This window comes from Pseudophryne corroboree, chromosome 2, assembly GCF_028390025.1.
Source record: "Pseudophryne corroboree isolate aPseCor3 chromosome 2, aPseCor3.hap2, whole genome shotgun sequence".
Classification (NCBI taxonomy): domain Eukaryota; kingdom Metazoa; phylum Chordata; class Amphibia; order Anura; family Myobatrachidae; genus Pseudophryne; species Pseudophryne corroboree.
The window spans coordinates 318,861,207-318,886,802 of NC_086445.1; the positions used below are offsets into that span (position 1 = coordinate 318,861,207).

At 47.5% G+C, this 25,596-nt stretch overlaps 2 protein-coding genes across 3 annotated transcripts in view; one reads left to right on the plus strand and one right to left on the minus strand.

Moving 5' to 3' along the window:
* The window catches only part of ACOD1 (aconitate decarboxylase 1), a 96,355-nt gene extending 93,980 nt beyond the window's left edge, over nucleotides 1-2,375 (minus strand). Inside the window, exon 1 of one of the 2 annotated variants that reach the window (XM_063952963.1) lies at nucleotides 2,179-2,375. The gene's annotated coding sequence lies outside the window, so the exon portion shown is untranslated. The remainder of the gene's footprint in view (nucleotides 1-2,178) is intronic. The other variant, XM_063952962.1, reaches the window with a different exon arrangement.
* A 162-nt stretch (nucleotides 2,376-2,537) lies between these two features.
* CLN5 (CLN5 intracellular trafficking protein) overlaps nucleotides 2,538-25,596 on the plus strand; it is a 98,763-nt gene continuing 75,704 nt past the window's right edge. Inside the window, exon 1 of the mRNA XM_063952964.1 lies at nucleotides 2,538-2,650. Coding sequence (XP_063809034.1) covers nucleotides 2,538-2,650 — 113 coding nt within the window. The remainder of the gene's footprint in view (nucleotides 2,651-25,596) is intronic.

The following is a 25,596-nucleotide window of genomic DNA, read 5'->3' on the forward strand; positions in this document are numbered from 1 at the left end:
TGCAGTGCCACTCCTAGATGGGCCAGGTGTTTGTGTCGGCCACTTGGGTCGCTTAGCTTAGTCACACAGCTACCTCATTGCGCCTCTTTTTTTCTCTGCATCATGTGCTGTTTGAGGACTATTTTTTTGAAGTGCCATCCTGTCTGACACTGCAGTGCCACTCCTAGATGGGCCAGGTGTTTGTGTCGGCCACTTGTGTCGCTTAGCTTAGTCACACAGCGACCTTGGTGCGCCTCTTTTTTTCTTTGCATCATGTGCTGTTTGGGGACTATTTTTTTGAAGTGCCATCCTGCCTGACACTGCAGTGCCACTCCTAGATGGGCCAGGTGTTTGTGTCGGCCACTTGTTTCGCTTAGCTTAGCCATCCAGCGACCTCGGTGCAAATTTTAGGACTAAAAATAATATTGTGAGGTGTTCAGAATAGACTGAAAATGAGTGTAAATTATGGTTATTGAGGTTAATAATACGATGGGATCAAAATGACCCCCCAATTCTATGATTTAAGCTGTTTTTGAGGGTTTTTTGTAAAAAACACCCAAATCCAAAACACACCCGAATCCGACAAAAAAATTTCAGGGAGGTTTTGGCAAAACACGTCCGAATCCAAAACACGGCCGCGGAACCGAATCCAAAACACGGCCGCGGAACCGAATCCAAAACCAAAGCACAAAACCTGAAAAATTTCCGGTGCACATCTATAGCGGTAACTGCAGGGAAGCTCAATGCTTCCCTGCTCTTTGTCCGCAACCAGCACTGGCTCCTCCCCCCTGACCTCCCATCAGCAACTGTGGCCTTCCGGGAGGACAGCCAGCGGTGCATGCGCAGAAGGACCCGCCGGCTGACTTCAAGACCGCAGAAGAGCACCACTGGAGAAGAGAGTGTCGCTGGAACCCGGGACATCGCCGGATAGGTGAGTATACATGAATTGCTACTTATTACAGCTATACATCACATCGCAGCAATGCAATTTATAGAAAATTCAGTTTTTGTTTTTTTCATTAATAGACCCCAAACTCTCCTAGAACAATATTCTGACAGCAACAACTGCTGTACATGTTTATGTTGCAATACATATATCATACATGAAAAGTCCACCCCTAGGATAATGAAGAAGCAGTGACAACAATGGAAATTTGATTCAGTCTGTAGTAATCAGATCACAGGCACGGAGCGGGGGTGCCGCTGGTGAAGTCAGGGAATTATCCTCGGTAACCCGCTCTGTGAATTGCGGTAAGCAGAGAAAAGCCCTGTTTAACAAAAAACAGGGCTTTTCTCTACTTTATGAATGGAGCCAAATGTAGGACTAGACACTGAAATAAGCATCAGGGTGGCAGAAACCAAGGAGTAGGTGCCGTCGCGGGACGTATGGAGTAGAAGATAGTCTAATGGGGCCCATACACTTGTGAGATATCTGGTACAACCGTTCGATTTCGACCGCATCTGTGAGATAAATAGCAGGACTGTATGCACATTTTATGTACCATGCGTCGCGATGCGCGGGCACGCCGGTCGAATCTCGCATCTCAAGATATTATGTGCTGCACTTCATATTTCTCGCATCGCAGTGCGATTGCATGTGTTTTTAAAAACACATGCAATAGATCACACTGCAATGCGCGATGGGCACCCGCCGGGAGCCGCTCCCACTCGGTGGTGACGTGCCCATCACGTGATTACCATGCGATCTATCACATGATCGCATGGTAATCACTTTGGCAGTTCAGGTGCGATGAACTGCCAGTGCGATGCCCTGCGATGTGGCGTCGCGGGGCATCGCACAAGTGTATGGGGGGCATTAGTGGGGTTCGTAAGATCGTATTCCACAATTAGCGCTAATTAGCCTTCTGCAGATTTCTGTGTATTCCTCTGCATTAGTCTGTTAACACATACTGTAACAACAATTCATTACATTTTATTAAAAAATATGAATGTTTAATTAATTGATCTCTATATACAGTATCTCTTTACATCATTTATTTTGTAATTTGCCAGTAACACATGTATGACACTCGTACATTTGGTGAAATGTTCTATATTTCCTGCTCCTCTATGTGCAGTGTGTACAGCTCACACTGCACCATGCAGATACAGGAATACACACTACACACATCCAGTAATCTCCTCCAGTCTCTGCAGGAGCGGAAACAACACACTTGTACAGAGCCGTTACGTACTTACTACTTACGAAATGTTGGAGAATCCCTTAGTTTGGCGTTCTGCTTCTGAGTACGGCGTCGCACGGACTATGCACCTGCGGCCATCTTTAGTCCTGGCAAGTATTATAATAAATAAAGGGACTTCTACTTACAGTATGTCTCAGTTTCACCTTTTGTGTGTATTACGTTACATTATTAAACATATGCAAACTGCAGTTTATGAATATGATAAGCCTAATGAGCAGCAACCACCCGCACTGCGTGCATGCATGCATATACTCTGTCTTCCTGGTCATATGACGGCGGTGCACACAGAGACAGCATAGTGTCACACTTCTGTGAGTGTGAGTGACCGCCGGCGGAGTGTCGGGGAGTAGGAGTATGTGTCCCGGTAGCAGAATGGACTCACTGGTGGCCGCAGTGCTGCTGCTGCTCGGGGTGTCAGTGTGCAGTACAGCTAGCGGGCTCGGTCAGCGCTGGCCAGTGCCCTATCGGTGAGTGAAGCGTCCAGTGTGTTGTATCTATTAATGCAGCTATTTACTTCTATATCAATACTATTATCAGCACTGATACAATAAAATAATAATTATTTCTTTGACGTCCTAGTGGATGCTGGGTACTCCGTAAGGACCATGGGGAATAGACGGGCTCCGCAGGAGAATGGGCACTCTAAAGAAAAGATTAGGTACTACATCTGGTGTGCACTGGCTCCTCCCTCTATGCCCCTCCTCCAGACCTCAGTTAGAATCTGTGCCCGGCCAGAGCTGGATGCACTCTAGGGGCTCTCCTGAGCTTCCTAGAAAGAAAAGTATTTCTTAGGTTTTTTATTTTCAGTGAGATCTGCTGGCAACAGACTCACTGCTACGTGGAACTTAGGGGAGAGAAGCAAACCTACCTGCTTGCAGCTAGCTTGTGCTTCTAGGCTACTGGACACCATTAGCTCCAGAGGGATCGAACACAGGGCCCGACCTCGATCGTCCGTTCCCGGAGCCGCGCCGCCGTCCCCTTTGCAGAGCCAGAAGACGGAAGAAACCGGAGAAAATTGGCGGCTGAAGACTTCGGTCTTCATTAAGGTAGCGCACAGCACTGCAGCTGTGCGCCATTGCTCCCTATGCACACCACACACTCCGGTCACTGATGGGTGCAGGCAGGGCACTGGGGGGGGGGCGCCCTGGGCAGCAGTTAGAGTACCTAACATGGCAAATTGGCATATAATACAGCTTTTAAGCTGTATATGTGCATAATCCCCCGCCATTATACAGATAAAAAAGCGGGAGAAGCCCGCCGAGAAGGGGGCGGGGCTATCTTCCTCAGCACACCGGCGCCATTTTCTCTTCACAGCTCCGCTGGAAGACAGCTCCCCAGGCTCTCCCCTGCAGTTTCCAGACATCAAGGGTAAAAAAGAGAGGGGGGGCACTAAATTTAGGCGCAAAACTATATACAAAGGCAGCTATAGGGAAAATCGCTTTTGTTAGTGTAAATCCCTGATTATATAGCGCTGTGGTGTGTGCTGGCATACTCTCTCTCTGTCTCCCCAAAGGACTTTGTGGGGTCCTGTCCTCAGTCAGAGCATTCCCTGTGTGTGTGTGCGGTGTGTCGGTACGGCTGTGTCGACATGTTTGATGAGGACGCTTACGTGGAGGCGGAGCAGGTGCCGATAAGTGTGATGTCGCCCCCTGCGGGGCCGACACCTGAGTGGATGGATATGTGGAAGGTATTAACCGACAGTGTCAACTCCTTACATAAAAGGTTCGATGACGCAGCTTTGGGACAGCCGGCATCTCAGCCCGCGCCTGCCCAGGCATCTCAGAGGCCGTCAGGGGCTCAAAAACGCCCGCTACCTCAGATGGCTGACACAGATGTCGACACGGAGTCTGACTCCAGTGTCGACGAGGATGAGACAAATATACAATCCACTAGGGCCATCCGATGTATGATTACGGCAATGAAAAATGTGTTGCACATTTCTGACATTAACCCGGTTACCACAAAAAAGGGTATTATGTTTGGGGAGAAAAAGCAGCCAGTGACTTTTCCCCCATCTGATGAGTTAAACGAATTGTGTGAAGAAGCGTGGGGTTCCCCAGATAAGAAACTAGTAATTTCTAAGCGGTTACTAATGGCGTACCCTTTCCCGCCAACGGATAGGTACGCTGGGAGACATCCCCTAAGGTGGACAAAGCGCTCACACGCTTATCAAAAAAGGTGGCACTGCCGTCTCAGGATACGGCCGCCTTAAAGGAGCCTGCAGATAGAAAGCAGGAGGCTATCCTGAAGTCTGTGTATACACACTCAGGTACTATACTGAGACCTGCTATTGCTTCAGCATGGATGTGCAGTGCTGCAGCAGCGTGGTCTGATTCCCTGTCTGATAACATTGATTCCCTTGACATGGACACTATATTGCTAACCATAGAGCATATTAAAGACGTAGTCTTATATATGAGAGATGCACAGAGGGACATTTGCCGGCTGGCATCTAGAATTAATGCAATATCCATTTCTGCCAGGAGAGTATTATGGACTCGGCAGTGGACAGGTGATGCGGATTCTAAAAGGCACATGGAAATTTTGCCTTATAAGGGTGAGGAATTGTTTGGGGACGGTCTTTCGGACCTCGTATCCACAGCAACAGCTGGGAAGTCGACTTTTTTACCTCAGGTTCCCTCACAGCCTAAGAAAGCACCGTATTATCAAGTACAGTCCTTTCGGCCTCAGAAAGGCAAGCGGGTTAGAGGCGCGTCCTTTCTGCCCAGAGGCAGGGGTAGAGGGAAAAAGCTGCACCATACAGCCAGTTCCCAAGAACAAAAATCCTCCCCTGCTTCCACTAAGTCCACCGCATGACGCTGGGGCTCCACATGTGGAGCCAGGTGCGGTGGGGGCCCGTCTCCGGAACTTCAGCGACCAGTGGGTTCGCTCACAGGTGGATCTCTGGGTTCTACAAGTGGTATCTCAGGGATACTAGCTGGAATTCGAGACAACTCCCCCTCGCCGTTACCTCAAATCAGCCTTGCCAGCTACTCCCCAGGACAGGGAGGTAGTACTGGCGGCAATTCACAAGCTGTACCTCCAGCAGGTGATAATAAAAGTTCCCCTCCTTCAACAGGGACGGGGTTACTATTCCACAATGTTTGTGGTACCGAAACCAGACGGTTCGGTGAGAACCATTCTAAATTTGAAATCCTTGAACACTTATATAAGGAAGTTCAAGTTCAAAATGGAATCGCTCAGGGCGGTTATTGCAAGCCTGGAATAGGGGGATTACATGGTATCACTGGACATCAAGGATGCTACCTACATGTCCCCATTTACCCACCTCACCATGTGTACCTCCGTTTTGTGGTACAGGACTGCCATTACCAATTCCAGACGTTGCCGTTTGGTCTGTCCACGGCACCGAGGGTATTTACCAAAGTAATGGCCGAAATGATGATACTCCTTCGAAAGAAGGGAGTTATAATTATCCCGTACTTGGACGATCTCCTTATAAAGGCGAGGTCCAGGGAGCAGTTGTTGGTCGGAGTAGCACTATCTCAGGAAGTGCTACAACAGCACGGCTGGATTCTGAATATCCCGAAGTCGCAGCTGGTTCCTACGACGCGTCTGCTGTTCCTGGGTATGATTCTGGACACAGAACAGAAGAAGGTGTTTCTCCCGGAGGAGAAGGCCAAGGAGTTGTCATCTCTGGTCAGAGACCTCCTAAAACCAAAAAAGGTGTCGGTGCATCACTGCACGCGAGTCCTGGGAAAGATGGTAGCTTCTTACGAGGCAATTCCATTCGGCAGGTTCCATGCACGGATCTTTCAGTGGGATCTGTTAGACAAGTGGTCCGGATCGCATCTTCAGATGCATCGGCTGATCACCCTGTCCCCGAGGGCCAGGGTGTCTCTGCTGTGGTGGCTGCAGAGTGCTCATCTTCTCGAGGGCCGCAGATTCGGCATACAGGACTGGATCCTGGTGACCACGGATGCAAGCCTCCGAGGTTGGGGGGCAGTCACTCAGGGAAGAAACTTCCAAGGACAATAGTCGAGTCAGGAAGCTTCCCTACACATAAATATTCTGGAACTAAGGGCCATTTACAATGCCCTAAGTCAGGCAAGACCCCTGCTTCAAAACCAGCCGGTGCTGATTCAGTCAGACAACATCACGGCGGTCGCCCATGTAAACCGACAGGGCGGCACAAGAAGCAGGATGGCGATGGCAGAAGCCACAAGGATTCTCCGATGGGCGGAAAATCACGTGATAGCACTGTCAGCAGTGTTCATTCCGGGAGTGGACAACTGGGAAGCAGACTTCCTCAGCAGGCATGACCTCCACCCGGGAGAGTGGGGACTTCATCCAGAAGTCTTCCAGCTGATTGTAAATCGTTGGGAAAGGCCATAGGTGGACATGATGGCGTCCCGCCTCAACAAAAAGCTAAAAAGATATTGCGCCAGGTCAAGGGACCCTCAGGCGATAGCTGTGGACGCTCTAGTGACACCGTGGGTGTACCAGTCGGTTTATGTGTTCCCTCCTCTTCCTCTCATACCAAAGGTACTGAGGATAATAAGAAAGAGAGGAGTAAGAACTATACTCATCGTTCCGGATTGGCCAAGAAGGACTTGGTACCCGGAACTACAAGAAATGATCTCAGAGGACCCTTGGCCTCTGCCTCTCAGACAGGACCTGCTACAGCAGGGGCCCTGTCTGTTCCAAGACTTACCGCGGCTGCGTTTGACGGCATGGCGGTTGAACGCCGGATCCTGATGGAAAAGGGCATTCCGGTTGAAGTCATTCCTACGCTGATAAAAGCTAGGAAGGATGTGACAGCAAAACATTATCACCGCATATGGCGAAAATATGTTGCTTGGTGTGAGGCTATGAAGGCCCCAACAGAAGAATTTCAGCTGGGTCGATTTCTGCACTTCCTACAGTCAGGAGTGACTATGGGCCTAAAATTGGGATCCATTAAAGTCCAGATTTCGGCCCTGTCTATTTTCTTTAAAAAAGAACTGGCTTCACTGCCTGAAGTTCAGACGTTTGTTAAGGGAGTGCTGCATATTCAGCCCCCTTTTGTGCCCCCAGTGGCACCTTGGGATCTCAACGTTGTGTTGGATTTCCTAAAATCACATTGGTTTGAGCCACTTCAGACCGTGGAGTTGAAATATCTCACGTGGAAAGTGGTCATGCTTTTGGCCTTGGCTTCGGCTAGGCGTGTGTCAGAATTGGCGGCTTTGTCATGTAAAAGCCCCTATCTGATCTTCCATATGGACCGGGCAGAATTGAGGACTCGTCCCCAATTTCTCCCTAAGGTGGTATCAGCGTTTCATTTGAATCAACCTATTGTGGTGCCTGCGGCTACTCGGGACTTGGAGGCTTCCAAGTTGCTGGACGTAGTACGGGCCCTGAAAATCTATGTTTCCAGGACGGCTAGAGTCAGAAAAACTGACTCGCTGTTTATCCTGCATGCACCCAACAAGCTGGGTGCTCCTGCTTCTAAGCAGACTATTGCTTGCTGGATCTGTTGCACGATTCAACTTGCACATTCTGCGGCTGGACTGCCGCATCCTAAATCAGTCAAAGCCCATTCCACGAGGAAGGTGCGCTCTTCTTGGGCGGCTGCCCGAGGGGTCTCGGCTTTACAACTTTGCCGAGCTGCTACCTGGTCGGGATCAAACACGTTTGCAACATTCTACAAGTTTGATACCCTGGCTGAGGAGGACCTTGAGTTTGCTCATTCGGTGCTGCAGAGTCATCCGCACTCTCCCGCCCGTTTGGTAGCTTTGGTATAATCCCCATGGTCCTTACGGAGTACCCAGCATCCACTAGGACGTTAGAGAAAATAAGATTTTACTCACCGGTAAATCTATTTCTCGTAGTCCGTAGTGGATGCTGGGAGCCCGTCCCAAGTGCGGAATTCTGCAATACTTGTATATAGTTATTGCTTAACTATAGGGTTTTTTGTTCTGAGCCATCAGTTTAATGAGGCTCAGTTGTTGTTCATACTGTTAACTGGGTATAATTATCACAAGTTGTACGGTGTGATTGGTGTGGCTGGTATGAGTCTTACCCTGGATTCCAAATCCTTTCCTAGTAATGTCAGCTCTTCCGGGCACAGTTTCCCTAACTGAGGTCTGGAGGAGGGGCATAGAGGGAGGAGCCAGTGCACACCAGATGTAGTACCTAATCTTTTCTTTAGAGTGCCCAGTCTCCTGCGGAGCCCGTCTATTCCCCATGGTCCTTACGGAGTACCCAGCATCCACTACGGACTACGAGAAATAGATTTACCGGTGAGTAAAATCTTATTTATTATTGCACTTGTGTAGCCCGTTAACTCACACCTGTGCTTTCCCAGGAGCTACTGGGATTTAGGGGCCCATTTATCAAATAATAGGGGTCTATTCATGAAGAGTGAAAAGAGTCGAGAAAAGGACCAGTGGAGAAGTTGCCTATGTGGTAACCAATCAGCTTTGAAGGATGCCTTTATCAAGTACATTATATAAAATGTAAGGGAGATGTTGATTGGTTGCCAAAGTCAACTTCTCCACTAGTCTGTTTCTCCATTCTTTTCACTGCTTTATGCCCCAATATTTAAAGGTTTTACACAGAAAATACCCATTTCTCATATGTCCTAGAGGATGCTGGGGTCCACTTCATGACCATGGGGTATAGACGGTTCCGCAGGAGCCATGGGCACTCATGACTTTTCAATGGGTGTGAACTGGCTCCTCCCTCTATGCCCCTCCTCCAGACCTCAGTTTTAGAAATGTGCCCAGGCAGACTGGATGCACTCTAGGGGAGCTCTACTGAGCTTCTCTGAAAAGACTTATGTTAGGTTTTTTATTTTCAGGGAGAACAGAAGAGTTCATGGCTCTGCTTCTGGCTGACAGGACACGATTAGCTCCTGAAGGGTACTTAATACTAGCCGTGTCTAGATCATACTTGCCTACCTGACTCTCTCCATGAGGGAGAAAATGCTCTGTTCCTGGACTTTCCTGGTAATGTATGATTGCCATCACCTGTGGTGAGCTAGTTAATTGATACGAAAGGTGTTTCACCACAGGTGATGGCAATCATACATTACCAGGAAAGTCCAGGAACAGAGCATTTTCTCCCTCATGGAGAGGGTCAGGTAGGCAAGTATGGTCTAGATGCTCACTCCCACAGCACGCCGTCACCCCTCACAGAGCCAGAAGTCAGAAGACAGGTGAGTAGAAGAAGACAGATCTTCTATCAAGAAAAGTGACGGCTGAGGTACAGCGCGGCTGGCGGGAGCGCAGCGCGTCATTGCTGCCCACACACACACAGGCACTGCTGCAGGGTGCAGGGCGGGGGGGGGGGCCTGGGCAGCAAAAACACCTCTATAAACTGGCAAAAAGGGGGCATAAGATGCCCAGGCACAGCCCTACTCCCGCCAGTATAAATATTACACAAAGTCTCTGAGGTAAAAACGCGCCATTGCGGGGGCGGAGCTTCTTCCTCAGGCAGCCAGCACACTGCTCAGCGCCATTTTCTCAGGCTGCAGAGACATCGCTGGTCCTCCTTCACTTCTGACTACAAGTATCAGGGTGCAAAATGGGGGGGGGGGGGGGGGGGACAAGCGAATTTGGTGCTTTACAAGTGTGTTTTACTGTGCACTACATGTCAGTGGGCATTCTGTGTTCACAGGCATTAGATACTGGCGCTGGGGTTGTGAACTGGCTGCTCCTAAACTGTGTCCCTCTGACAGATTTTACTGTGGGTCTGTCCCCTAAAAGTCCCAGTGTGTCTGTGTGTGTGTTGTACACGTGTGTAAGACATGTCAGAGGCAGGGAGTTCCTCCCCGGAGGAAACCATTTTAGGGACACAGAAGTGTAATGTGGTGGCGCTGCCGGCACACCAAGAGCCTGCATGGGTGAACGAAATACGTGATAGTATGCATCATATAAATAGGAGATTAGATAAGTCTGAATCTCATGCTGAGTGCTGGAGAAAATCTGTGGAAGATGTGATTTTTCAGGGCTCTGTTCTTCCATCCGCAGGTGACCCCTCTGGGTCACATAAGAGACCATTTGCGAATATTGTGAATACTGATACCGACACGGACACTGATTCTTGTGTCGACGATAGTGACTTCAGAGAAATAGATCATAAATTGGCAAAAAATATACAATATATGATTGTAGCTATAAGGGAAGTTCTGGAAGTCACAGAAGCCACTCCTGTACCTCAGGAGAAGGCTTATTTCTATAAAGAAAAGAAATCCAAGGTCACCTTCCCTCCTACCCACGAGCTTAATACTCTCTTTGAAGGGATGTGGGTGAATCCCGAAAATAAATTTCGTATTCCCAAGAGAATTCAGATAGCTTATCCTTTCCCGGTGGAGGACAGGAAAAAATGGGAGTCACCCACTGTGTTAGATAGTGCACTGTCCAGGTTGACAAAGAAGGTAATTCTCCCTGCACCTGGCACGGCTTCACTAAAAGAGCCGGCAGACCGAAAGATGTAAACTACATTGAAATCCATTTATGATGCCAATGGTACGCTGCTCAGGCCCACTATTGCTTGTGCGTGGGTGAGTCGCGCTATTGAAAAATGGTCAGAAAGCGTGTCATCAGAAATTGACACGATTGATAAAGATGAGATACTCCTTAAGTTAGGGAATATCAAAGACGCTGCAGTATACATGCTAGAAGCGATGAAAGATATTGGACTCTTGAGTTCACAAGCCGCTACCATGGCAGTATCGGCTCGGCGGGCGTTGTGGATTCGCCAGTGGAACGCGGATGCAGATTCCAAAAGAAATATGGAGGCTCTCCCATATAAAGGTGAGGCCTTATTTGGCAATGGACTGGATGCGTTAGTCTTGGTAAGTCGACATTTTTGCCCTCTGCGCCTGCACCGGCAAAAAAGATATATCACCCGCACATGCAGTCCTTTCGGCCCAATAAATACAAAAAAGCGAGAGGTTCCCCCTTCTTTGCAGGTAGGGGAAAGGGAAAGAAGTCCACAGCGACTTCAGGTTCCCAGGAGCAGAAGTCTACCCCTACTTCTGCCAAATCTTCAGCATGACGCTGGGGCTCCTTTGCGGGAGGCCGCTCGGGTGGGGGCACGTCTCAAACTGTTCAGCCAAGGTTGGGTTCTGTCTGGCCTGGGTGTTGCAAATAGTGTCCCAGGGATACAAGCTGGAGTTTCAAGACGTTCCCTCATGCCGATTTTTCAAATCGACTTTGCCAGCTTCTCTTCCGGAAAGGGAAGCAGTAACAGCGGCAATCCAAAAATTATGTCAGGATCAGGTCATAGTCCTGGTACCTTTGTCATAACAAAGGGAGTGGTTTTATTCAAGCCTTTTTGTAGTTCCGAAGCCGGAAGGCTCGATCAGACCGATCCTAAACCTAAAAAATCTGAATCTCTACTTGAAACGATTCAAGTTCAAAATGGAATAACTGAGGGCAGTGATTTCCAGTCTGGAGGAGGGGGACTACATGGTGTCTGTAGACAAAAAGGATGCTTACCTGCATGTTCCCATTTATCCTCCTCACCAGGCTTATCTGAGATTCGCGGTTCAGGATTGCCATTACCAATTCCAGACGTTACCTTTCGGTCTCTCCACAGCGCCGAGGGTATTCACCAAGGTGATGGCGGAGATGATGGTTCTCCTGCGTCAGAAAGGAGTCAATATAATTCCTTATCTAGACAATCTCCTGATAAAGGGGAGATCCAGGGAGCAGTTGTTACAAAACATCACACTCTCCCTGTCAATGCTCCAACAACACGGTTGGATCATAAATTACCCAAAGTCACAGTTGTAACCGACGACAAGATTGACTTTTCTCAGGATGATTCTGGACACAGTAGTTCAGAGAGTTTTTCTTCCGGTGGAAAAGGCTCTGGAAATCCAGAAAAGGGTGAAACAAATATTGAAACCATCAAGCGTGTCGATCCATCAGTGATTCGGTTGTTGGGGAAGATGGTGGCGGCCTACGAGGCCATACAGTTTGGCAGGTTCCATGCCAGAGTATTCCAGTGGGACCTGTTGGACAAGTGGTCGGGATCCCACCTACACATGCACTGTAAGGTAATCCTGTTGTCAAAAGCCAGGATTTCGCTCCTGTGGTGGCTACACAGTTCTCACCTACTAGAGGGACGCAGGTTCGGGATTCAGGACTGGCTCCTGGTAACCACGGATGCAAGTCTCAGAGGCTGGGGAGCAGTCACTCGGAGAAAGCTTCCAAGGAAAATGGTCAAGTCAGGAAGCCTGCCTTCACATAAATGTGCTGGAATTGAGAGCCATTTACAACGGCCTTCAACGAGCGGTACATCTTCTTCAAGATCATCCCGTGCAGATCCAGTCGGACAATGTAACAGCAGTCGCGTACATAAACAGGCAGGGCGGAACGAAAAGCAGAGCGGCAATGGCAGAGGTGACGAAGATCCTCCTCTGGGCAGAAAGACATGTAAAGGCTCTGTCGGCGATTTTCATTCCGGGAGTAGACAACTGGGAAGCAGACTTCCTCAGCAGACACGATCTCTATCCAGGAGAGTGGGGCCTCCACCAAGAAGTCTTCACAGAGGTGACAAGTCTTTGGGGAGTTCCTCAAATAGACATGATGGCATCTCGTCTCAACAAGAAGCTTCAGAAATATTGTTCCAGGTCGAAAGACCCTCAAGCAATAGCAGTGGATGCGCTAGTGGCCCAGTGGGTGTTCCGGTCGGTGTATGTCTTCCCTCCACTTCCGCTGATCCCAAAAGTGCCCAGGATCATAAGAAGAACAAGAGTTCGAGCAATCTTCATTGCCCCAGACTGACCAAGGAGGGCTTGGTACCCACATCTTCAGGAGTTGCTCATGGAAGAGGCCGAGGATCTTCTTCGCGAGGACCTGCTGCAGCAGGGGCCGTGCATGTATCAAGACTTACCGCGGCTACGTTTGACGGCATGGCTGTTGAGCGCCGGATCCTAGCCCGAAAGGGTATTCCCAAGGAAGTGATTCCCACTCTTATTCAGGCCAGGAAAGGAGTAACGTCGAAACATTACCACCGTATTTGGAGAAAATATGTGTCTTAGTGTGAATCCAAGAAGGCTCATACGGAAGAGTTTCAGTTGGGACGTTTTCTCCATTTTCTGCAGGCTGGTGTGGAGGCGGGCCTCCGATTGGGATCAATCAAGGTCCAGATTTCGGCCTTGTCACTGTTCTTCCAAAAACAATTGGCCTCTCTTCCAGAGGTTCAGACCTTCATGAAAGGGGTTCTGCACATCCAGCCTCCATTTGTGCCTCCGGTGGCACCATGGGACCTTAATGCGGTGTTGCAGTTCCTTCAATCAGATTGGTTTGAGCCTCTACAAGAGATAGAGTTGAAGTTTCTCACTTGGAAAGTGGTGATGCTTTTGGCATTGGCATCCGCACGGCGGGTGTCTGAATTGGGGGCCTTGTCTCACAAGAGCCCTTACCTGACCTTCCATGAAGATAGGGCAGAGTTGAGAACTCGTCAACATTTTCTTCTAAAGGTGGTTTCATCTTTCCACATAAACCAACCTATTGTGGTGCCAGTAGTTACTGACACGTTCACTGAGTCAAAGTCTCTAGATGTGGTTAGGGCTTTGAAGATTTATGTCGCTAGAACAGCTCGAATACGGAAAACAGAGTCATTGTTTGTCCTGTATGCTCCCAACAAGATTGGGTGTCCTGCTTCCAAGCAGACTATTGCGCGTTGGATCAGAGGTACGATTCTGCACGCTCATACTACGGCTGGATTGCCGTTACCGACGTCGGTAAAGGCCCATTCCACTAGGAAGGTGGGCTCATCCTGGGCGGCTGCCCGGGAGGTCTCCACATTGCAACTTTGCCGAGCGGCTACTTGGTCGGGGTCAAACACATTTGCAAAATTCTACAGGTTTGACACCTTGGCCGATGAAGACCTCAAATTTGGTCAGTCGGTGCTGCAGGGTCATCCTGATAAAGCTAAATATTTATCTTATTTAAAACCCTTTATGAGGCCTAAGAACACTGTACGCTGTTTATGTATGGAGTACCGTAAGGGTACGCACGTTGCGTAGCGATCGCTTAGCCGAGGTCGAGACGCTCAAGCGTCACGTTCGCTCACGGCCAAGAGATCACAGGCAGGCACGCTATTGGCTGCCGACTAACATAATGGTTCGCTATAGCGTAGCGGACGCTGTATCGGGAGCGGGCCGCTCGAGCGATACAAACGCTCGCGAGAATACGCTGTTGGTATCGGGCACACTATAGGTGAGCGACTACCTTAATGCTACGCTATCAGCGTAGCGGACGCTCGAGACCACGAGGAGATCACGAGCAGCGCAGACGCTCACAATGTTAAACCTTTAAATCTAAACCATAAACAATGTAATGTGCTGTAAAACCTTTGTGTAGAGATAGGGTGTAGATGCAACACAGTGTAACCTTATTAACTTAAAAGCTGTTTGAGCGTCACCGACGCTCTGTGAATACTTAACACTATAAGAAATACACAGATACCGTGCTTAGGGTCTAACGCCTTATATGAATGTTATACTTGCAAAAAGAAATAATACAGTACAAGTCACACACTACAATATAACATAGACTAACTAACCAGGTAACTACACAGTAAATACAATACAATACTATTACGTTTAAGAGAATACGAGAGAAAGAGAAGAGAGAGAGATATGGCCCATAATAACAAGAAAGACAATATGATTGCGGAGAAAACTTACGCACAAGGGGAACGATCGCATGCGCCTCTGGACATCCAGCTCCCGATTTTCAGCAATGAGAACCGTTGAAGAGTGAGCTGGATGTGATCGGCTTGTCTATTTATGCCCCACACACAATACAATTCAATGGTCCCTACAATCTCATTGTTCATTGGACACAGGAATTCCTCCTCGCATTATAACAAAAGGTCATAGGTTGATTCATACAGGTGGGCTGTGACGATTTCCAACTGCTCAGGTGGGTGGGAAACTAGGTTTCCCGCCGCATGGATAAGTTAGTGCAAATAATAGTAAATGGACATAAACTTCTTATGTCCATAACTATTCGCACGAGCGATTAATTCGCTTCAAACCAACACCGGAATATTGCTAATTAAATATTCTTCCGATGGATACTAAACACCACTGTATTACTCCTGTCTGACCCTTTGTATCAAACAAAGGGGGATTTCTCTGTCCACGAACATGCTACATTAACCAAACTTTCAGAATCTATCAAAGGGACCATGATCTACAAAATACATTATATAGTGAAAATATGTAACGATTGAGTCGCACGCTACGAACACATGAACTCTACCGTAAATGCACATACTGCGCGCCCGCGGGTGCCCGCAACAGCGAGTATGCGCACGCACGGGAGAGCGCACGCATGCGCAGCGCGGACCTGTATGAGGTGCAAATATGGCAGTGTGCATCGTGATATTTTTCTGACTTTGACAGTCCACCCTTTGGCAGTCAACAATAACTGCCACTTCCTAAAACATTTCAAAACGAGAAAAATATATGTCAGGGGTTAATACATTTACATGGTTGGGTAGGGGAGGAGAGGAGAAGGTAGGAAAAGGGTATGACCTAGTGAGATAGCAGAAGCATGTGTGTATGAATCCGTGTTTGGGGGGTCATGTATCATCGTGCCGTACGTGTTTTAAATCAAGCTTCGAGGCATTGCGAAGTATACATTTGAATTCCTTCTTATCCCGTGGTACGGGTCTGTGGATGGGCTGTCAAACTTTACCGAGCTCTTTTCGGCTGTGGTTGTAACAAAATGGGGAGCACATTTTAGTTGATGATACATGAATGGGGGAATATGTGATTGCTGATATCTGTGCCTGGATTCCCTATCGACTATGTGTGTAATTACCTGAAGGTTGTAGAGATGAAGAAAAGACATAATTACGGTAAATGCAGTGGTATTCTATGTCAGGTAAATGAACATTTGTCGGTTGAAGTCTTGTTCGGTGTCTGTTGAATGCAGTCTTCTTTGTGCTTTTGCCAAAAGGCGTGTGGGCAAAAAGCTTTGTCAATGTCCATAGACTTACAAAAGTGTTGGGCTAGCGTAATTTTAAAATTTCTAGGGGAACTGGGGGTCTATGGCAAAGTTCATCAAATATCTGTGTATAAGGTTGTCAAAACTTCTTCTTTAATCCATCAGTTGTCTGTATACAGGATCATCAAATTCCTCATCCAAGTGGGTCTTTTTACCTTGGAGAAAACGGAAAAACAGGTGAAAGAAACGGACCGTAGAAATCGCATTTTCATCACATCATTGTTTCTACATTTGGGTCATAAATCAAATCCATTGGAATTACAATTTCCTCACTCCTTAAACTCATTATCCTGGTACCACGTTTGCACTTCATTAAAGCCTGACCGCATCTAAATATCAAGCCAATCGTTATGATAACACCTAAGATACATAGGAGAAACTTCCCAACATCCATTATGACTCCTTGAGCCCATTCTCCTAAACCAGAGAACCAATTTCGCGGGTTCAACCATGTCACCCAACCAGTCAGCTCATTACCTACAGCAGCAAGAGTGAGATTGTGTCTCCTGCGAAATTCCCACTTCAATTGGAGAATATCGTCCATCTTTTGGTCTATGACCTCGACCGGGTCCTCTGTACTATTTGTAATATATGTGCAACATTTCACGCCGTACTGCGTTGCCAGTGTGACACAATATCCACCTGTTACTGCCGTGAGATAATTGAGAATCATTCTATGCTGAACCAGTTCTGTTTTATAAGCTTGAAGTTCTCTTCCAGTATACCTAAACGTGTCATCATACATTTCTGTGATATTGTCTAACAAATTTGCGAGCGCAGATATGTATTTATAATTCAACACTCCTCTAGCGGTGCGAGTGATATCTAACGCGATTAGAAACTGAATCCCGGTGGATTCATGGATCATGTCAGAGGCCGGATGCTCTGTTCTTTCTATCAGGTGCCGTTTAACTACGTGCTCGTAATGGGTGTGAGTATAAGGAGCTTGGGCAACACGGTGTATATCTTTCATTTTGGCATGTGATACAGTCATTACTTCAGGCAATACTTTTCCAATATAACACAATCCTTCAGAGTTTGGGGCAAGCCACTTATACGCCTTCCTCCCGCATATGAAATATGCATCATCGGGGAGAACATATGGGACGGAGTAGGACATAACCATATTTCTCTAACGTCCTAGTGGATGCTGGGACTCCGTCAGGACCATGGAGAATAGCGGGCTCCGCAGGAGACAGGGCACATCTAAATAAAGCTTTTAGGATCACATGGTGCGTACTGGCTCCTCCCCCTATGACCCTCCTCCAAGCCTCAGTTAGGTTTTTGTGCCCGTCCGAGAAGGGTGCAATCTAGGTGGCTCTCCTAAAGAGCTGCTTAGAAAAAGTTTTTTTAGGTTTAAATCTCAGTGAATCCTGCTGGCAACAGGATCACTGCATCGAGGGACTTAGGGGAGAGATTTCCAACTCACCTGCGTGCAGGATGGATTGGAGTCTTAGGCTACTGGACACTTAGCTCCAGAGGGAGTCGGAACACAGGTCCTCCTGGGGTTCGTCCCGGAGCCGCGCCGCCGATCCCCCTTACAGACGCTGAAGACGGAGGTCCGGAAAGCAGGCGGCAGAAGACTCCTCAGTCTTCATGAAGGTAGCGCACAGCACTGCAGCTGTGCGCCATTGTTGCTACACGTCTCACTGATTCAGTCACGGAGGGTGCAGGGCGCTGCTGGGGGCGCCCTGGGCAGCAATATTAAATACCTTTAGTGGCAAAATAAATACATCACATATAGCCATTAAGGCTATATGTATGTATTTAACCCAGGCCAGTTTTCTTAAAACCCGGGAGAAAAGCCCGCCGAAAAAGGGGCGGAGCTTATTCTCCTCAGCACTCAGCGCCATTTTCCTGCTCAGCTCCGCTGGTGAGGAAGGCTCCCAGGACTCTCCCCTGCACTGCACTACAGAAACAGGGTAACAAAGAGAAGGCGATATTGATATATTAAAAGCGCTTATATCAAAAACAACACCTTCTAGGGTTGTTTATATACATTTATAGCGTTTTTGGTGTGTGCTGGCAAACTCTCCCTCTGTCTCCCCAAAGGGCTAAGAGGGTCCTGTCTTCGATTAGAGCATTCCCTGTGTGGCTGCTGTGTGTCGGTACGTGTGTGTCGACATGTATGAGGACGATGTTGGTGTGGAGGCAGAGCAATTGCCGGTAATGGTGATGTCACCCCCTAGGGAGTCGACACCGGAATGGATGGCTTTAGTTATGGAATTACGTGATAATGTTAGCACATTACAAAAGTCAGTTGACGAAATGAGACGGCCGGAAAACCAGTTAGTACCGGCTCAGGCGTCTCAGACACCGTCAGGGGCTGTAAAACGTCCCTTACCTCAGTCAGTCGACACGGGTACCGACACAGATGAATCTAGTGTCGACGGTGAAGAAACAAACGTATTTTCCAATAGGGCCACACGTTATATGATCACGGCAATGAAGGAGGCTTTGCAGATCTCTGATACTGCTGGTACCTCAAAAAGGGGTATTATGTGGGGGGTGAAAAAACTACCTGTAGCTTTTCCAGAATCAGAGGAATTGAATGACGTGTGTGACGAAGCGTGGGTTAACCCAGATAGAAAACTGCTAATTTCCAAGAAGTTATTGGCATTATACCCTTTCCCACCAGAGGTTAGGGCGCGCTGGGAAACACCCCCTAGGGTGGATAAGGCGCTCACACGTTTATCAAAGCAAGTGGCGTTGCCGTCTCCTGATACGGCCGCCCTCAAGGATCCAGCAGATAGGAGGCTGGAAACTACACTGAAGAGTATATACACACATACTGGTGTTATACTGCGACCGGCAATAGCCTCAGCCTGGATGTGCAGTGCTGGGGTAGTGTGGTTGGATTCTCTGACTGAAAATATTGATACCCTGGATAGGGACAGTATTTTATTGACTCTAGAGCAATTAAAGGATGCTTTTCTTTATATGCGAGATGCTCAGAGGGATATTTGTACTCTAGCATCAAGAGTAAGCGCGATGTCCATATCTGCCAGAAGAAGTTTATGGACGCGACAGTGGTCAGGTGATGCGGATTCCAAAAGGCATATGGAAGTATTGCCATATAAAGGAGAGGAATTATTTGGGGTCGGTCTTTCGGACCTGGTGGCCACGGCAACTGCCGGCAAATCCACTTTTTTACCTCAGACCCCCTCCCAACAGAAAAAGACACCGTCTTTTCAGCCGCAGTCCTTTCGCTCCTATAAAAACAAGCGACCAAAAGGACAGTCTTATCTGCCGCGAGGCAGAGGAAAGGGTAAGAGAGGGCAGCAAGCAGCCCCTGCCCAGGACCAGAAGCCCGCCCCGGGTTCTACAAAGCCATCAGCATGACGCTGGGGCTTTACAAGCGGACTCAGGAGCGGTGGGGGGTCGACTCAAGATTTTCAGCAATCAGTGGGCTCGCTCACAAGTGGACCCGTGGATCCTGCAGATAATATCTCAGGGTTACATGTTGGAGTTCGAAAGGTCTCCCCCTCGCCGGTTCCTAAAGTCTGCTTTACCAACGTCTCCCTCAGAAAGGACGTCGGTTTTGGAAGCCATTCACAAGCTGTATTCTCAGCAGGTGATAGTCAAGGTACCCCTCCTACAACAGGGAAAGGGGTATTATTCCACACTATTTGTGGTACCGAAGCCGGACGGTTCGGTAAGACCTATTCTAAACCTGAAATCCTTGAACCTGTACATACAGAAATTCAAGTTCAAGATGGAGTCACTCAGAGCAGTGATAGCGAATCTGGAAGAAGGGGACTTCATGGTGTCCCTGGACATAAAAGATGCTTATCTGCATGTCCCAATTTACCCCTCACACCAAGGGTATCTCAGGTTCGTGATACAAGACTGTCAGTATCAGTTTCAAACGCTGCCGTTTGGTTTGTCCACGGCCCCTCGGGTCTTTACCAAGGTAATGACCGAAATGATGGTTCTTCTACGAAGAAAAGGCGTATTAATTATCCCTTACTTGGACGATCTCCTGATAAGGGCAAAGTCCAGAGAACAGCTGGAAGTCGGTGTAGCACTAACCCAGGTAGTGCTTCAGCAACACGGGTGGATTCTGAATCTTCCAAAATCTCAATTGACCCCGACAACTCGTCTGCTGTTCCTAGGAATGATTCTGGACACGGTTCAGAAAAAGGTGTTTCTCCCGGAGGAGAAAGCAAGGGAGTTATCCGAACTTGTCAGGAACCTCCTAAAACCAGGAACTGTGTCAGTACATCAATGCACAAGAGTCCTGGGAAAGATGGTGGCTTCTTACGAAGCGATTCCATTCGGCAGATTCCATGCACGGACATTTCAGTGGAATCTGCTGGACAAATGGTCCGGATCGCATCTGCACATGCATCAGCGGATAACACTGTCACCAAGAACAAGGTTGTCTCTCCTGTGGTGGTTGCAGAGTGCCCATCTGTTAGAGGGCCGCAGATTCGGCATACAGGACTGGGTCCTGGTGACTACGGATGCCAGCCTACGAGGCTGGGGAGCAGTCACACAGGGAAGAAACTTCCAGGGCGTGTGGTCAAACCTGGAGACGTCCCTTCACATAAATATACTGGAGCTAAGAGCGATCTACAATGCTCTAAGCCTGGCAAAATCGCTGCTTCAGGGTCAGCCGGTGTTGATCCAGTCGGACAACATCACGGCAGTCGCCCACGTAAACCGACAAGGCGGCACGAGAAGCAGAAGAGCAATGACAGAAGCTGCAAGGATTCTGCGCTGGGCGGAGAATCATGTCATAGCACTGTCAGCAGTGTTCATCCCGGGAGTGGACAACTGGGAAGCAGACTTCCTCAGCAGACACGACCTTCACCCGGGAGAGTGGGGACTTCATCCAGAAGTCTTCCACATGATTGTGAACCGTTGGGAAAAACCAAAGGTGGACATGATGGCGTCTCGCCTCAACAAAAAATTGGACAGATATTGCGCCAGGTCAAGAGACCCTCAGGCAATAGCTGTGGACGCTCTGGTAACACCATGGGTGTACCAGTCAGTGTATGTGTTCCCTCCTCTGCCTCTCATACCAAAGGTACTGAGAATTATACGGAAAAGAGGAGTAAGAACAATACTGGTGGCTCCGGACTGGCCAAGAAGAACTTGGTATCCGGAACTTCAAGAGATGCTCACGGAGGATCCGTGGCCTCTACCTCTAAGAAGGGATCTGCTTCAGCAGGGACCTTGTATGTTCCAAGACTTACCGCGTCTGCGTTTGACGGCATGGCGGTTGAACGCCGGATTCTAAAAGAAAAGGGCATTCCAGAGGAAGTTATTCCTACCTTGATTAAGGCTAGAAAGGAAGTGACTGTACAACATTATCACCGCATTTGGCGGAAATATGTAGCGTGGTGTGAGGCCAAGAAGGCTCCAACGGAAGAATTTCAATTGGGTCGATTCTTACATTTCCTGCAAGCAGGATTGTCTATGGGCCTAAAATTGGGGTCCATTAAAGTTCAAATTTCGGCCTTATCAATCTTCTTCCAGAAGGAATTGGCATCAGTGCCTGAAGTACAAACTTTTGTCAAAGGTGTACTACATATACAACCCCCAATAGTGCCTCCAGTGGCACCGTGGGATTTGAATGTAGTTTTGAATTTTCTCAAATCTCATTGGTTTGAGCCTCTAAAATCGGTAGATTTAAAATACCTTACATGGAAGGTAACCATGCTATTGGCCCTGGCTTCAGCCAGGAGAGTTTCAGAGTTGGCGGCTTTATCATACAAAAGCCCATATCTGATTTTCCATTCGGACAGGGCAGAACTGCGCACACGTCCTCATTTTCTCCCTAAGGTGGTTTCGGCTTTTCACTTGAACCAGCCTATTGTGGTGCCTGCGGCTACTAGCGACTTGGAGGACTCCAAGTTACTGGACGTTGTCAGAGCATTAAAAATATATATTTCAAGGACAGCTGGAGTCAGAAAATCTGACTCGTTGTTTATATTGTATGCACCCAACAAGATGGGTGCTCCTGCGTCTAAACAGACGATTGCACGTTGGATCTGTAGCACAATCCAACTTGCACATTCTGTGGCAGGCCTGCCACAGCCTAAATCTGTAAAGGCCCACTCCGCAAGGAAAGTGGGCTCATCTTGGGCGGCTGCCCGAGGGGTCTCGGCATTACAACTTTGCCGAGCAGCTACGTGGTCAGGGGAGAACACGTTTGTAAAATTTTACAAATTTGATACTCTGGCTAAGGAGGACCTGGAGTTCTCTCATTCGGTGCTGCAGAGTCATCCGCACTCTCCCGCCCGTTTGGGAGCTTTGGTATAATCCCCATGGTCCTGACGGAGTCCCAGCATCCACTAGGACGTTAGAGAAAATAAGAATTTACTTACCGATAATTCTATTTCTCATAGTCCGTAGTGGATGCTGGGCGCCCATCCCAAGTGCGGATTGTCTGCAATACTTGTACATAGTTATTGTTACAAAGATCGGGTTATTACTATTGTTGTGAGCCATCTTTTCAGAGGCTACTTCGTTTTTTGTTATCATACTGTTAACTGGGTTCAGATCACAAGTTGTACGGTGTGATTGGTGTGGCTGGTATGAGTCTTACCCGGGATTCAAGATCCTTCCTTATTGTGTACGCTCGTCCGGGCACAGTACCTAACTGAGGCTTGGAGGAGGGTCATAGGGGGAGGAGCCAGTGCGCACCATGTGATCCTAAAAGCTTTATTTAGATGTGCCCTGTCTCCTGCGGAGCCCGCTATTCTCCATGGTCCTGACGGAGTCCCAGCATCCACTACGGACTATGAGAAATAGAATTATCGGTAAGTAAATTCTTATTTACACATCTTCCATGTGAAATCTCCTAACCCTAATTCTCCCATCTGTCTAGTACACGTATCAGCTTGTACGATATGTGCACAGTATCCTGGTGATACCTCTCCAACTCTCGTAATCCTATTTCCTAGGGTATACCTATATCGGAAAGATTTTCCTCTACTGGCTATGTGGCGTATAAGCTCTGTATCTATCGGCATTCTATCTGCTCTATATGAAAAGGTCATGGTTTGGTTACTCCATGACACTTCCCAATTTCCCGGCTTTCGGGGATTGGAAATGTTAAAACATATGAGGGATCTATCCACATGATATTGGTGGAGCTTCAAACTAGGAGGACTGGAGATATTAAACCTCCTGTCCACCGGCCTCCCACCACTTAGCTCAAGTACCTCCCCTATCGTTAAAGGAAATGGTACTATTCCTGATTTGCTATGACCTTGAGGTACTTGAGAGCATACCCAACAATCTGTTTGATTTAACACACTACCCACTAAGGAGTGATAGTCACTCAAGGGGTGCCGGTCCATGTGGATATTAAAACTGGATTGGCATTTCTTGATGCATCCATCCTCAACCACATTGTCACAGAGCCTACAGATACAGTTTTCTTCAGCTAACAATCCTTCACAATGTTTACAAATAACATGGCTGCTAGATCGTTTCCGGTACTCGCCTTTTGCTTGGAGGTTGTGTTGCTATTGGAAATTTACACCTCTGTCTCAGTCATCGGAACCTTTCTGGATCCTTTCTCGACCTCACTGGTACTCTCGCCGGAACAGACTGCTCTGGTCAACATCATGGTCAACAGGAAAATCCATATCACAGTCTCTTGGGGCAAGTCCATCTTACAGGAGGAGAAAAGAAGAAATTTGTAATGGGGGTACAGGAAAACAGTTTGAGGGGGAGAGAAACTTGTTACGATAATTAAGTTCTCTAGTCTTGTTGTTCTTCTTGTTCTGCTGTCATCTCAAAGGTGCTGTCTCTCAGTCTTCCAAACGAACATTCCGGTGATGCAATATTCCTTCCAAACCAGCGATCTTTCTGTAAGGAGCAAAAATCTTGCATTACCATTTGCCTAACTGAGGTGTGACATACCATCTTTAAAACATAAAAACATGAGTGAGAAGAGGGAGAGGAAAAAAAAAAAAACAACAAGAGAGAGAGAACCGTTCACATATGTATATATATATATATATATATATATATATATATATAACATAACACATCAATAAACAACAACAAAAACATTTTTTTTCAAACATAAACATTTTTTTTTTTTTTAAAACATTGTCAGCAGAGATGGGGAGAGAAAAAGAAACATTTCACAGATACATTTACAACGTTTCACCCGGTCATTCCTTTGTCTTCAGGGAATGACCTCGCAATTTATTAACTATAACCTCATGCTTACCATCAGTCCTAATGATCACCTTTCCTGATTGCACATTATGGGTGTGGCTCAAAATTCTTCCTATATGATCCCTGTTTATAATTTGGTGTGTCATAACCCTGCTCATATCTTTGTCTAGGGGGTTTATGTGAATTTGGTCTACTTCCTGATCTACAATCTCTTGCAAAATGACCTTCCTTCTGGCAGTTATAACACCTTGTCACCTTTGGCTTAACCACAGGGATCTGAGGCTTCTTTGTTTCCCTGTGCTTGATGCTGGTTTGCTCATGCCCAACAGCAGAGTCCCTTAATGCAGTTACTGATTTATCTCTCCAGTATGGATTGGTGATCTGTATCTTTGCTCTCAACACTTCCTTTAAACCATCCATTAGCACAGATACTGCTACTTCTCTGTGCGATGCACTTGTTTCGATGTTTTCTATACCCGTATACCTAGTCATGTCCTGCAATGCCCGGTGGAAATAATTAGAAGTACTTTCCCCTTTGTTTTGTCTTATGGAGAAGATTTTGTTCCACTCGACAATGGCTGGGAAATATACTTCTAACTGTCGGTTGATCTGCTTAATACATTCCTGATTGTGTTCCTCCGTACAAGGTACCTCTGTGTCTAATTTACAATCAGCAATAAATTTCGCAGGGTCAACACTGGAGGGCAAACATGCCCTCAGCACTGTCCGCCACTCTTTGTTGGTGGGTTCTGTGGAGTTTCCTAGTTCTTTAACAAACCTTTGACATGCTACTAGATTTTTCCTGGGATCAGGAAATTCAGACATAATTGATCTCAATTCCATCCGGGACCAGGGACAGCGCATTGCACTGTCCTTGACGGGAAGGATTCCCTGATCGTCAGTCTTCCCATCGGGGACTGTGATCACCCTGACAGGACTAAACTCAATTACATCACCTTGTTTTGGTCTTACAATATGGGGTACATTTGTTTGTGCGTGATATAAAACATTGTACGTACCTGTGGACACGACCTCACCTGACCCTCCGTTAGGGGGTTTGATTATTGCCTTTACCGATTTGGTCGCGTCCACCTGGATGTCTTGTGTGATGGCTGCTGGAAGAGGTGCCGACATCGGGCTGGGTTCACTTTCTTGCTCGTATTCCTGAGGGAAGTTTGACATGGGGTGCAACTTGCACGGGTTAATAGTTGTACATTTAACAGCATTACAATTATCATTGTTATGTTTATTACACTTATTCTTATCATCTATACTACAGTTGCTAAGTG